We start from the raw sequence: 16,523 nt of genomic DNA, 5'->3' as shown, positions 1-16,523 counted from the left end.
TTACAGTGCTTAGTAAATGAAAAAGTCAAATTTAGAAAACCAAACCGTACCGCGATATAATACAGTGTATATGTATTGTTATATTTAGTATGTTTGAATGCATACCGCGGTAAATCGATATACAGACCAAAAAACAAACACCTACCATGAACTTGCGATGGACTTACAATAAATTTGACATTTCTATAAATTAATAATTTTACAAAATGTATCAAAATTATATACAACACAAAGTATATACTTATATATTCCGTAGTCTCTTTGATACCAATAATTCTTCGGAGCGAGTCATGTAACAAAATTCAATGCACATTGCAGATTTATACATATGTCTTATATAGGTCATCATGCATTAAAGCTCTCGATATACGACATAAGGGCCAGCTTCATAGAGCATTAAACTTGGGGGGGGGGGGGGGGGGGGTTAGGTTGATTGGTTCAACTTTTGTACTGGGTGGGGGGGGGCTATAAGAATTCAGTGAACAATGTTTGGTCATTAATTAATGTGTTGCAATTTAATGATAGTGCTTTCAACATATAGAAGTTAAACAAAACGCTATGTATCAAATAATTATGTTTAATCATGTTCAATCTGTATATAAATGGTTATTTACATACAACAGTTCAACAAGTAATAAATGCACAAACAATCACAATATTCACGCATTTTGTCATATTCGGATATGTTTACAATTTAAACAATTTGACAAGTTACTATTTAATTTTCTAATTAATTATCAAAATACATGTCAAACATGGTTGTGCAAATTTCTCTATTTGTTTAAATGAATCTATTAACAATATTAATTTCTATGACGTAAATGCACATGACAAACAAAATCTACGAAGATACGCTTTTTTAAATACTACAATGTCATTGTAACAACTAGTGTCATATTAATATTTCTTAAATTATTGAACATTTGATGACGGGGTCAGCATTTGCACGTTCAATAAAGAATATTCACATTGTTTTCACGCTTTTCAAATGCGCCGATAAAAAAAGATTTCTGAAATATAAATCAGACCAACCGTATTAATGTTTAATTTATAAACTGATATGTTCGCACATTAAATGAACCAGAATTCAGTGACTTAAAATAAAACAATAAAGTCTACTCTTAACCGAATTTTACTATGAAGCTGATAATACTTATTTAAATATCATGTTTTTGTTTTATCATGCTCACATAAGTTATATTATCCTAAAGATTCCACTTCCGGCTTCAATATTCGTCTGGTAAATGGATCCAGGCCTAGCCAGGGGCGTCTCGAAGTATTTTACAACAACATATGGGGTACAGTCTGCGATCACGGCTTCAACAATTCGACAGCAATAGTTGTCTGTCGCATGCTGGGATTCTCCGGGTTTGTAACATGAGTGTTGAGTTTCTTACCGGCATCTGAATGATCTTTTTTTAGCTAACATGAAACCAAAGTGTTAATGTTGATCAATTGTGGTAGGTTTTGGCATGCGTTGTTTATGTTGTAGGTCACACATGGTAAAGCAGAGTTAAACATTTTTAACATAAAAGCTCAAAGATTAGGTATTTTTCAGTTTACTTTGAATGAATGGCCTCCAACATGTATGTTCAGATCATGCATATTGGGTAACAGATTGGTCCCGCCCTAAGGTAAAATTGTTTTCCTTATATTAATGAAGTGAAAAGATCGTATTCTATTAAACCGTTATGCTAAGAGTTGTACTTGTTATATGTATAACATCAAATTGTGGCCAGAGTCTTCAAATATATTTACTTGGAGGTTTACATTTGCTTTGACTTCGTGTCACTTGTTTTCCTTATATGTTTGTAGTGTAAATCCAAATAATCTTTTTTTCTGAAACCGCAAGACATGGAAGTTTAACACTTTTATTTAATATTGTATTGTGATTATCTATCTAGGAATTTAAAATGATGTCCTTAGCGTCAATATTAATTGTCCCAAGTGGTAACGTGTTACTGTTGTATGCAAAGCGTGAACACTCTATAAAAACACATCTTATTTTCTTAAACCTCAGTGTCCAGAGGTTTTATGGTCTATTATATAGTGGTTTTGTTTTAAACAGTTTCTTCAAATAATGCACCTGGGGTCAATATTTGCCCTTTCTTTGGTCAATTTGTGTTTTCTTACAGTCGAAACAATACGCTCGTTTGAAATTGCACGGTCCAGAGGATTGTTATTGTTGCAACATCGTAAAGGTTTATTAACAAAGGTTATTCTATTCATGTCACTGGGGTCAATATTGACCCGCCATAGGAATACCTTTTTATACTTTAAACGTTTGCAATCAGCTTACCCACTTGGATTAAATGATAATATTCTAAATGTTGGAACAATTTCTAAAAATAAATCGATTAATTCATTTTCTCTGTTTAGTAAACGTCTAAGAAATAAACGTTCTCACGGCATTAGGAAAAATGGTAACTTAAGGCGTAAATTTAAACGTCTGCTTTCTTTAAATGACTGCTACACATTATTACAAAATGAGGGTAAACATAAATTACTAAGTGCACTTTGCTCTCTTTCTGTTTCTTCGTTGGCGCATATTGATAAGGAATGTAAACTTATTTTGCTTCAATCTGACCCTCTATATGAATGTGCTTGTTTTATTGAATCTTTCACTGACTACTATCTTAAACCTTTTATTGAAAATGCACTTAACAAAACTAGAAATCGTATCAAAATTGAGTTTTGTAACCAAGGTCTTGATTTAATTGACCTTCCAAAAATATTCAATGATAAAAATGTACGTCGGTTGATTCCCCCTTATTTCCGCAATACTGAATCACCACTTATTTGCTACAAATATAGTAAACCTGTAAGAAGTGTCGTTTTTAATTATAATTCTATTTCCACAGATATAAATGTAATAAGAAATTGTCCTACATTATCTGACTGTTCTAGTTCCAAATATATATATGGTCCAGTTGGACATGTTATTACTGGGGACCTTAATTTCATTCAAAATAAAAACCTTAGAGATTTACTACGCAGAGGCCCTAAGTACAGACTGCCTATTCCTGTTGATTTTGATAACTGCATTAAGAAAATCGTAACATCCTTACAGGATTATTGCACAAAATGGTGCAGGAAGGAAAATGCTGAAATTACTGCACTCAATGATTGGAAAACAAAAATATTTAGTATGGCCATGAATAAAATATGTTTTTATGATACAAATCCTTTGGCCCTACCACATTCACCTAAATTTAATAAACAAAATCTCTGTAAATTGCTTGAAGACTTAAAATCTAAATTCGTCATAGTTCCTGCTGATAAGGCATCTAATAATGTTATAATAATATGACGAGTGTTTTATGTTCAAACTATTTCACAAAAACTTTCACAAACTACATCATATTGTGAGTACAATAAGCAACCTAATGAAATTATTGCCGACCATATTGCCCTATGCAAAAAATTAAGTGTAATAGTCAATATTACTGACAAGAAATTGCCATCACTTTACTGGATACCTAAATTACATAAGACGCCATATAAAAGTCGTTTTATCGCTAATTCAGTGTCTTGTACCACCAAACAATTATCAGTGTATCTTACATCTGCATTGAGTGCTATTAGATATCATATAGCTAAATTTTGTAATAAAGTTTATGAAAATAGTAATATTAACCTATTTTGGTCAATAAAAAACTCCTAAGAAGATATTGATAAAATTGAAAAGAAAAAATATAAGGTGTCACAGGTAAGTACTTATGATTTTTCTACACTATATACAACGCTTCCTCACGCTTTAAAAAAATCCAAACTTGTTTCTTTGATTGAAATAACTTTTGCTAGAGAGAAGTGTTTGTATCTAGCTTTAAACACTAAAACAGCTTTTTTTACTAATCAGATATTAGATAATTACATCATTTGGACTGGTCTTGACTTTTGTGCAGCACTTACTTTTCTTCTGGATAATTTGTTTGTTGAATTTAATGGTAAAATATTTAAACAAATTATTGGCGTTCCTATGGGTACTAATTGTGCGCAACTTATAGCTGACCTTTTTTTATATTGTTATGAAAGCGAATTTATGTTTAAATTATCTAAAACTAAGCAAGTAGATTTGATTAATTGTTTTAATCTTACTAGTAGGTACATTGATGACATACTTAATTAAGATAATCCATTATTTCAACAATATATTCACAAAATCTACCCCAAAGAACTAGTCTTAAATAGATCGTGTATATCCAATACAGACGCTGCGTATTTAGACTTACATTTAATTAATAATAATTTGATCAAAACTAGTTTATACGACAAACGGGACGACTTTAACTTTGAAATTGTGAATGTTTCCTTCCTAGATGGCAACATCCCTAAAGGACCTTCCTATGGTATTTACATTTCGCAGTTGGTACGTTATGCCAGAGCATGTTCATGTATTAAAGATTTTAATGATCGTAATCTAATATTAACAAAAAAATTGCTAAAACAAGGCTTTTTGTATCATAACCTAAGAAGAAAATTCGCTAAATTTTACTCTCAGTATGGTGATTTTATTTCAAAATATAATGTTTCTTTAATGTTTCTTTAAAATGGCATTTAAATAATGGAATTTCCCATCCATCATTTTATGGAGATGTTTTGAAGTGTGTCCGCAAATTAAAATATGTTAAACCAAATGTTCTTATTAAACTTTTCAATATAATTAACTTGTTTTTATCAAAAGGATACGATGCTTATGTACTTAAAAACACGTGTTTGATGGTTTTCGACTCACTATATCTTTCTTCTCTAAAAAATTGGAATCATTAGTGATATTATGGGTATTTTTCACTATTGAACAAAATTGTGTCTTTGTGTCGTATGCACAAATCTGCATGAAAACTACATTTGGACTCGCATCGTACATCAAGTCATTTCTGTCGTCGGTTGTCAAAACACCTATATACTGTTTGATTCCAAAAGTGTCGCTTTAATGGAATTACCATTTTTATACATTTGATTCTTAATATTTAATCAACTAGGCTTGTTTTATTGGTGGTTCCATTTTGCAGTAGCCCCCCATTAATAGTTTATTATTACTTTACAGTATTGCCCCTGGATTTTGTTCACGTCATTGTGTCTTCGCTTGTCAATTACGTCATAACTATTTCTCTGTTCCTGGGTTCATGGATTTTTTGACGTCATACGATCAACTTTCCAGTTGTAATCTTCATGCATAGGTCATTGGGTTTATAACGTTCAATTTTATTTATATTTTCTCTCTGATAGGCAGGAATAAATTAAATATAAATCAATCAACACAATGTCATAAATAATATAAATAACATACTTATACACTTGTGTGTAGTAACGTACAGGAATAAAATTTGGGATATCAAAACATATCAATTATTCAATAACACACCGAAAAGTCTATGTTTAACAGGGATTTACCCAAAAAACATGTTGAGTCCGGTATTATTTGTGTTTTTAGTATATTTCAATTTACAATTTATATTCGTACTGCAACGTAGCTTAACATTTGTTTACGGCTGAATCCTTGTTCCATGAATACAATTATATGCTCATTCAAAAGCAGTTATCGATTCTATACGGCCAACTCTTTAATTAAAATAATATTTATCTACCGAGTTTGTTTTAATCATGCCTTTCGAGCAAAATTGACCTCACCCGGGAATAGACTGGCCCCATCCTGGAATAGACTGCTTCCTTCATATGTAAAAAGTCAAAGTATTTTATGTAATCTTATAGGATTTGCCTTTATCATGTTTGTTCAATAATTCCATTGGGAAAAAAATTGCCTTCCCTGGAATAACATATTTCCCTTATAAGAATATAATAACATCTTATACGTATATATGCCCATAAATTAAAATGTTACCAAACACAGGGGTAACACAGAAAGGTACGAAATTAATAAATAAAGACTATACAATATTCAAGCTTTAATTTACGTGGTAATATTTGTTTTGTAGAGGATTGACGAACGATAAAACACAACAACCTCATTAGTCTTCCAGAACAACCTCATTAGTCTTCCAGAACAATACCACTTATTATTTTTCTTCTTTGTATTTTTATAGATTTTTTTGCCTATGGGGACATTACATGCCAATTATTTTTTTAAAGCGATTAGTTTTTTGCTTTGCTCATAGTACATTATTTATAAATATATGACTGAAATTATATGTAAGCTATCAATATAGTTGTATGCGTTTTAAGTTTATTAGTGTATAAAATGTAATATACTGAGAAACAATCTTACAAATAACTTTCAATTAACAACTGCAAGTAATGAACGGCATACCCCCAAAACCAAAGTTTATTCCGATTTGTTTTTAATTCCCCTTACTATATCCTCGAACATGTCAAATTAAAAACAAGCGGAAAGACGTGATTTCAATTGCTGTCTTCAGGTTATTTCTCGCTATATAATTTACAGGATCTCAAGCCCGCAAGACCTGCACCGGTAAATTTGAAACAAGGCTTGCTCAGATTTTAAACAACGTAAAGGTTTGCTCATAACGTTATATTGTTACGTTATTATTTTACAATTAAGACCTGTTTGATTTCAATCCTAATAGCAATAACTACTATCTTTGCAGGAACGGGTTCGCACCCGCAGCCTTGAATTCGACCACATATGGACAGGGTACCGGTCAGATATGGCTGGATGACCTGAAGTGCAACGGTACCGAGTCGAGTTTGTCCTACTGCCGGACTAAAAACTGGGGCGAGCACAACTGTGGTCATAGCGAAGATGTCGGAGTAGATTGCAGTACGTATCTACAGAACACTATTATACTATTTTATTTAACCAGCGCAAAACATATTAAATAAGTATGTATATATCATTTATTCAATGATACTATTCTCATCTCAATATTTAACCCCTGAACTTCATTCTGTTTTAGCGCATGCATAAACAGTATTTTGCTTTAGTGCATGGAGTTCAAAATTGTGCCAAAAAAGTAAAATAAATATAAACGATTTAATAAAGTTGAGAAAAATAATGATGACACTCAATATTTTATTTTTGTGTCGTACTTTAACTATCTATGTTTTCATAAAGGATCATACGAGTACAGGTTGTTTTTTTTGGAGGGGGGGGGGAGCCCGCAGCCTAGAAACTGAATCAAAAGGAAATATTTTCAAAAATAAAACAATCCCTCTATAATTTAATGATGTAGCTAAAATTAAACTTATTTACATGCTTTTGTGTTTATTTGGGATAAGTTACTTCTTCTATCATAAGGCCCACTTCTATCAAATATAGTCGGAATTTCATCCATTACTCAGTGTTTGCGTGGTTTAAGAACTAAAACCTTGCTTTAAATATATATCCAACTTGAAGATTGTGTGTTTTCCACGTGATCAAAAGTTCCTTGAATAATCCAAAATATGCTACGTGAATCATGGATAGTGCTATTTGTAGAGGATTTGCAACAGCAGATAGATCAAATCTTGATATGAACCAGGATGCACTTAATGCTTTGGAATTTTTTAATAACGAGAACTTATTTTAGTGTATAGTCACTTACTTTCGTCTATAAATGTCAATGTAAAACAAAGATCAGAACCTATCATTTGAGTAACTAATGATCTTATCAGTAATATTGCACGTCGAAAGATCGCCAAGTTGACTTTATTATACCGGGAAGTTTACTCGAATTTCCTCTATATTTTAATTTATTTTTGTTAATAACAAAGCACCTGTGCTTAACGCACTCAAATTTCGTGTTTCCGTTATTTATTGAATAGTCCGAAAACGCATTTTCTTGTTCGTTCCGGCAAATAATTTATCCGGTGACCTTGAACCTTGACATACCATTAGGAGCCGTCATGACATACAAAAGGTCCCTGGGCTAGATGACGACCAGCCCTTCGCCGAAGATATCTCAACAGTTTCATATTTCTTTATGCAATCGCAAAAAAACTGGTTTATAATTTCCAAATATGACCTCTCAAAAGTTTGCACAAATAATTGTTATATAATCATTTTCATTGATATGAAGTACGCTTTTGTACTTTTTAATTTACTTTTAAGTAAGCACATACCGGTTACTTATTGTTTTTGAATACGTTATAAGGAACCTTATTTAATCGCGAAAAAATCAGTTGTGCTATAATTAAATAAAACCCTGCAACATGCTTTGTTATTATTATTTGAAAAAAAACACACAACAGAATTAACACAATTAATCAAAATACATAAATTGAATGTTTTCGATTTTCTTCACATTCACTTTCATTCGTAAATGAGATTAATATTTCATATTCATTGGGTGCTTTTTGACGATTTAGTTATAGATATATGATGTATTTGCTAATTCGGTTAGGATATGAACTGGGAACGGGTTGCTTATTCCTAATTCGAAAATCAATTCACAAATAAAACAACGTTTGGTTGTGTGTTGATTCTCTTTTGCTTATTTATACGTTAAATATTTTATCAAATGTGTTGAGCTTTAATAAGGAATAAGGAACTTAGGACAAGGAACATACTTACTTCATATTTATGCATGGAATTTTCCTGAAACCGTATTGCCACATATTGCAGCACTGTTTCTGAAAAGAAGATTCATATGGACTGCAGTATGGAATATAATATGGCATATATATATAAAATAACATGGCTTAAATATACTTTGAAAATTTATAATTTGTAATCAAATCAAATTAAACACTACTTGATAGTTTACGATTTAAGATTCTTTACACCAATACAACACACATACAACCAACCCTGAGATGGTTTAATTGGTAAATTGTTATCGAAACATATTTTAAGTTTATTCTTATTTTATAACCTGCTTTTATACTTTTGAACTGACAAAAATAATAAGATCTACTTAAGCAAGTTGTCATAGTGATCATCTTGAAAAGTATTGTGGCTCGAATTAAAAAAAAATGTTTTTATTTATCAACAGTAGCAAAACAGCAAACAACACACATTGTTGATGATTGCAATGTTCAAATTTTGTTTTTGATAGCTTTGTACTTCATCATTCTACTGCTATGTGTAAAATGAGAAATATAATTATCGCTTATCAATCATATATATTTTCTCTAATAAATTAATCAAGTTGGCTTATTATTATTTAATTGCACAATACAATCACATTGTTTGCTTCTTTCATTTAACGCCTTGATTGTAAATAAATTTAAAGCTCCGTCCAATTAATTTTTTAAAGGCAGAATCAAATGGATCCTAGTGTCCCGCTGCTTTGATATTACACATTCAAAATCGATTGCAACACGATTTATGAGCATTAAATCTTATAGCGCAAGGTAATTGAAAGCTTTATGCGTGTTTTACGAAGTAAAAAACATGCGATTAAGCCTAACCGTACCGCGATACAATATTTTGTATGTGTATTTTATATATGTTTAACATGTTTGAATGCATACCGCAGTATACCGATATACCGATATATTATTGCAAATAAAAAATACAAACAATTTGACACTTCTATAATAAAAATGATTTGACAATATATATTCAAATTACATACAACGCAAAGTATATACTTATATAATCCGTAGTCTCTATGATACCAATAATTATTCCGAGCGAGTCATGTAAATATATTGAATGCACGTCACAGATTTGTAAATGTGTCTTATATATGTCAGCATACACTTGAAACTCTCGACATCAGGGTTTATTCCATAGAGCATTCAACTTTGAGAGGGGGGGGGATCTGATTGATTAACTGGCGACTATTAGTTTTGATTGACGTCGGTAAATCGGTAGCCGGTTTATTAAACAGTACATCACAGACGATTCGTTGATGTGAACAGTTCCATTACAGCGCGATACGCTGGCTCCAAGGATCGCGATAACGATATAATTTGTCATGTCATTCATGTATTTAAACATGAAGAAGATTAGCTGGCCATCTCAAGAATGAATTAACCTTTTTGTGCATTAAAGCGTTATATGCATCTTTTAACAAATGTTAATGTAAGAAAATATAATAGATAAGTATATTCAATGTGTGTTAATCAATAATTGAATTACGAAACGCATTTCCAACTTTTGTTACTGTGATGTTAACAAAGTGAACCTACAAATAGACAGTTCTCCAGATTTGATGTAAATTATTGGTCAAGATTAAAAGCAGGCAAAAAATATGCTTCATGTACAACATCCCATCATTATCGCGAACAGCGAGGGCTTTCAACTCGATTGCTTAATCCAAACTTAGTGGCACGGAGAACTTTTGGATCGTTTGTTTTGATAACTCGATTTGTAGTTAATTTGTTTTGATATATAATATGTCAAACCGTTTCTCGATGTTAAAACAAACATTTTATTTTGTTTCGATTGTGTTAACATGTTCGAGATGTGCATGTTTATGAAATATGACAAACATCTTCTCTAAACTAAAACACATCTTTAATGCTGTCTATATTGCTACAATTCTACAATATTGGTCAATATTTATCTGTGATCAGTTTAGGAATTGTATACATATCCATGCAAAAAGCTTATATTTGGCTGCCCTGTATGATAACATTATGGAGCAGAATATACTTGCAACCATCAACATGTAAAATTCAAAGAAAGTATTTATCACGGGTGTCCCGCGCCCTTATGTAAAATCGTTGATGTTTGATGTTCGGATGATTATTGTTTTTCGCACAACACAAGGGAGATACATTTACGTACTATCCAATCATAATTACATAACTCATTTTGTTGTCAGAACAGAACAGAATAATAATGTATTTATCCAAGGTTTTCATCCACACAATATGGGGAACGTATAATTTAAATACTAAAATAACATATTGGGTACTTTAGTTGACAGACCGCCCACTAGAAGGTACATCGTAAACTGTTCCAAGCAATGTCACATATATAATATACTGCAAACGTCAAGATTGATTCTGATTAAATGTGTAAGTAAATGAATAATAGTCAAATAAACAGTGTTAATTTCTGTGACGTAAATGCACATGAAATACAAAACTTACAGACACATGTGTCCTTTTGAGATAAATATTATGGGAACAACGATTTTGAACTTACATAAAATCGATTATTTTAAATGCTCTTTCATTGAAAACCAAAAACATGTCATTCAGGTTATCAAACTTGACAAGTGTTTGTTTTGCAGACTGCCCACTTGGAAGCTACAGCGTTAGCTGTTCCAAGCAATGCCATTGCCGTTTGGGCCCATGTGACGGTGTTACTGGTACATGTGAAAATGGTGGCTGTAAAGTCGGGTGGACAGGAATAGCGTGTAATGAAAGTAAGTTCTCAATCGCTATAAATTAAAAACCAAAGAAACGAACATAACATAAATGTATCATATTTGTTAATAACATTAGGTAACGTCAGAATATACCAATCTAGAAAAGTGGCGACATGTAGAAAGATATGGATGAGCACATATATTGTGTACAAGGTTTTCGGTATTGATTTGGATTAAGTATATAAGCGGATAAATGGAAATCACATGCACAGTGTTAATTGTTATAACGGTTTTGCACAGAACACACCGTATACTTACCAAAACACGGTTGCTTGATTAAGTCAATGCCATTGAAACAACGATTTTGACATTACGCAAACTGAACACTTTTAAAATCTTTTTTTTATTGTAAAAGTCATATATAAAACACAAGTTAAAAGCTGTTCGGGGCATTTGTCTAATAAGATATAGATATGCAAACGGAGCGTTCATACATGCATAAGAATATGTGTTCAATGGTAACAGCATGTCATCCATGCACATTTCGGGTAGCCGCCCCTCTATATGTTGTAAATAAATATCATATATTTGATAATATGTTTTTTCCCGACACAGTTCTAATTAGTAAATCGACTTGATCTGAGTAATAAACAGATAATGTGTACTTCAAAAGTTTGACCTTTTACCATAAAATCCAAGTAAATTTTTTAAAGTCCGTCATACGTAAAGATCGCAGATGTTTATCTACGGGGAGTCTGATACACCAAAAATATATACAATCGTTAAACATATTTCTTTGAGTATGTTTGTCTCAAAACACTAATGTTATTTAGCTGATTAAGGTTTTATGATCAAACACAAGATTAGAAACCATCGCCAAACAATCCATACAGATCAGATCTATCCAAAACATAGGTACTTTAAGATTTAAGAAGTCTGCCGTGGTGGAAAAATGAACACTTAGGTTACTTATACTATTTAATATTTCAGATATGTAATTTAATTTTAGTAAAAGTATTTGACACCATTCAAATAAATAGTTCACTAAATTATTTCAGACGTGCGTAAGGTAACGAGACAATGGAGTTGTTAAAAGATGTTTTTAATGAATTAAATATGCATTCGGAAAGCGCTGGATTAAAGTATTATAAATCATTAATACTCATGGTTGCCATGGAAACAAAAATGTTATTGTTTCACAGTTATTACCATTTTAAAGACTTGAAGACAAAACATAACAGCACAATAAAACAAATTCCCTAAACAGATATGGAACATCATAAACAAGTTTATAATACAAAAAATGTATGTCCATTTTCTGGAAATAGGTGTGTATTGTGAAATTGAACATTTTGTATAGCTACGAACTTAAAACTTAAATGAATAACAGCTCATGATACAATTTGTGTTGTGCATCTATACTGCCATACATTTTTTGTTTTATTTAGCAATTTTATTTTGTTCAACGATCGATAAAATTGATTAGAAACTTTTTATTAAGTTAACATTTGCTATGGAAACAGTACATTTACAATTGTATATACATGCTATGTATTATCAACAATATATTTATAGTAATATATTATTAATCTTATCATAAGTGTTGATTGAAAACAAAATTCACTCATTTCATATGTAGAGGTTCAAAAACATGATTTTCAACTAAAACAAAATTAAAGCAATAAGCACTACAAATTTAATGGTACACGCCATCATTGATTGAACTTAACACAACAAAATGTTTTTTACCGGTAAAAAATAATATACATGTACACATAACATGAACACATATTTTAACATCACATATATTGATGTTTATATGAACTACAACAAAATTAGTGATATAATTTTTAGACCACATACCAGGCATAAAATTCAATATATGTATTATACGTTATCGAATATTTTAGAGTGAGATCACTATGAGTGAGTTGTTCATCATTACTCATAAAACATATTTTCATGTATCTGACTTAGATAGAAGAAACAACAAAACTGTATACATTATATTCCATACAAATACTAAACATGCGTAATATGTTTACGTATGGATCACAGACTGTTTTAAAAAACGCATAAGATACACATCGTTGATATTATGTACTACAAATTCATGCATATCAATAAAACTGTATATTTGTTATTCCTTGATGGAAAAGAACCTGTTTAGTCTGGATTTAAACACTCTATCTTTTAGAACAACACATATAGGATCTTGCATGAGTGGTCGTTTTGTATTGAATTTATTAAACAAGTCATCTAAATAAAGATAAAAACGAGGTTTGCCGAGTTTTTATCTTTATTTAGATGACGAGTTTAATAAATTTAATACAAAATGACCACGAATCTAATATTCTATTTATAACATGATCAACAAATTGTCTTTTTATTGTATGCTCTTTTCACCATTTATTCACGTTGTAAAACAGTTTAACTGAAGAAATTCGATGGAATAATGACGTCATTTCGTTAAAAAACGACGTCATTTCACAGTTATATAACTAGTGTAATAACACCCGTGTAATAAACAAAATGGAGCATTACGTTATTTCACTCCTGGAGCGTAGGTCATGTAATAAAGTCAACTACAACACAATATACTGTCCGCACACATTGTCTAATCTGACAATAAGATGTAAACTTGGTAAGTTCTGGTTACACAAGGATAGGCAAAATGCATTTTCGATGATCGGCAATGAAACAAATATATAAATGACTGATTAAGTATAAGCAACCTTCTACGAACACATCAACAATACATCACACAATGGAGACTTCATACTTGTCAACAATTTATTGAAATAACAACAAATATAAAGTGAGATTTTTGTCTTCATCGTTATTTTTCTTTTTGAACTCAATCTTTGTGAAAATAACATAGTAAATTATTAATCAATTGATATTATCATGATGAAAATATTCTTGTTTTGTACATAATTTACTCTGAACCATCCAGACATGCACAGAGAACAGAGCATAATTAATGCTCTAAATTAAAACATTAATATTAAGTATAATGCTTATTAATTACTTTATCATACATGTATTAATTGTTGTCAATATACTGTTGAAGACAAGGATGAACTTTGCTGGTTACACGCTAATCTCTTCCTTGGAATGTCTGCTTTATAAAAAGCGTAAACTGTTGTCCATTCTGTAACATAATACATTTTGCTTCAAATACATAATTCTGTGTTTTGAACAAAACATCCTTTGCATAAATACTCGTTTTTTAATTACTTAAAAAAACTGTTAAAAGTTTAAAACTGATTAGGTAAACAATGAAGTTTGTAAGTCTTCTTTTACTTCCAATCTAGCACTCCTCCTAAATAGAAGATGAACCAGCACCTATAGGTTATGGGGTGAAAACTGTACACAGATGCTCAATTCGGTGTTAATTTTAAATTATATCCATGGTCATATTATACCTGATAATAATGAGCACAGCTTTTGGTGTTCGCACTTTGTCATTTTGCCCAATATGTATTTTTGTCTGAAATACATGAACTAAGAGTTGCAGCTTAAGGCTATTATTTAAATATTTTCAACACGGTCATGAACACAACCATGTATATGGACATCCTCAAATAGAAAATCTGACAAGAAGAGAAACATACATACTTATACTGATACACATCATCAAAAAGAATTAATCCCATTCTAGCACACAAACTGTGTAGTCGCTACGAATGAAAATGTTATTGCTCACATGCTCGTATGTGATTGCACAAAGTTTTGCAAAGAAAATTTGATTACACAGCCCTATTCAGTTGACAGTTTGTCAACTAATCAACTGTTAGGCAATCATCTTAAAGTACGTGCAGTGATAGAATAATACTATAATGGGAATATATGCGCTAAACCTTTCAGCGAAATGTTATTACTGTCATTATTAAAAAAGTTCAGCAACAAATGTTAAATTTAGAAGTGAATTAGATTATGACAACTTACGGGTCAAACATAGGAACTTGACACAAAAATATTGTCCGAAATCTTCATTGTGACACCCACAAGTCCACAATGTTCACATACCATGATTTACGAGATTCATTTTAAAAACAAATTTTAACTTGTTGAAGCAAAACAACTAATAAAGTAAGAAAATCTCACCTTTTAAAAAGCAAGACGTTTATCCGAAAATTAACATGTCGTACTATGCCCTACTGTATCAATGTTAATAAGCTAAGGTTAATTTAAACCATATCAAAACCAAAAGAAAATACCTAAAAGTATTGTTCCACTAACTTAATTACCTTAGGTTAAGGTTTTTCTTCAAAATAAAACTTTATTTTTATCGCAAGCATGGGGTTGACAAAGAACGCGAAAAGGAAGTCACAAGTTGAAGTCATTTATCTCGGAAACAACGTCAGCGCCATATAGCTCAAAATCTCATGCCCAGCCTATCAAACCTTGAAAACATTACATGCTGTTGGTGTCAGACTTCACAATTGCAATTTACAACGTAAACTGTGACCGATCCGTTATATCAATATTCGAAGGATCCAAGGATCACGATTAAGATATAACTTGTAAGGTCACTTACAGTTATATGTCCAAACGATGTTAAGACTCTCTGAATCGCTGCTTCCGTTGAAGTCGTGCCTTTATGATTATTGTTTATTATGTAATAGTATTTTCAACATAAAGAAGTTACACAAAGCGCTGTGTACAACATAACTTTCTTTAATTTTTATGTTTAATGTTTATTTAACAGTTATCGATATCCAACAGTTCAACAAGTAATAAATACACACAATATATCACAAATTTCATGCCTTTTCTCATCTACACCAGACTGTCACATTCGATTGTATTAATCGGATATGTATGCAATTTGAACAATGCGACAAGTTACTATTCCTTAAGTTCAATTTTCAAATTTATTATAAATATCCACGTCAAACATGGTTGTTAAAATGTCTTTATTTGCTTTAATGAATCTATTGACGGTATTAATTTCTATGACGTAATTGCGAATGAAAAACATAATCTACGAAAATACGCTTGCTAAAATAATACAATGTAATTGTAACAACGAGTGTCATATTAATTTTACTTAAATTATTGAAATGTATTCAACATTTTATGACGGGGTCAGCTTTTGCATGTTCAATTAATAATATTCACATTTGTTCACGCTTTTTATAAGCGCCGATAAACAATGATTATTGAAATATACATCAGACACACCTTATGTTTGCTCACTGAATGTAACTGAATTCAGAGACTTAAAATAATTTAGTCTACTTTTAACCGCATTTCACTATAAAACTTCAAAATGCTCATTTAAAAAACATATTTTATTTTACGAAGGCTCGCATCAGTTTTATTATTCTAGCGATTTCACTTCCGACATTA

The 16,523-nt window shown here is 31.1% G+C and overlaps 1 protein-coding gene across 1 annotated transcript in view; it reads left to right on the top strand.

Moving 5' to 3' along the window:
* LOC127872561 (deleted in malignant brain tumors 1 protein-like) overlaps positions 1-16,523 on the top strand; it is an 88,962-nt gene that overhangs the window by 51,132 nt on the left and 21,307 nt on the right. Inside the window, exons 10-12 of the mRNA XM_052415887.1 lie at positions 1,212-1,368; positions 6,567-6,739; positions 11,088-11,222. Of these exons, the coding sequence (XP_052271847.1) occupies positions 1,212-1,368; positions 6,567-6,739; positions 11,088-11,222 (465 nt within the window). The remainder of the gene's footprint in view (positions 1-1,211; positions 1,369-6,566; positions 6,740-11,087; positions 11,223-16,523) is intronic.

This window comes from Dreissena polymorpha, chromosome 3, assembly GCF_020536995.1.
Source record: "Dreissena polymorpha isolate Duluth1 chromosome 3, UMN_Dpol_1.0, whole genome shotgun sequence".
Lineage (NCBI taxonomy): Eukaryota > Metazoa > Mollusca > Bivalvia > Myida > Dreissenidae > Dreissena > Dreissena polymorpha.
Note: the sequence above shows the minus strand (reverse complement) of the source record. Positions and strands in the feature narration are given on the sequence as shown.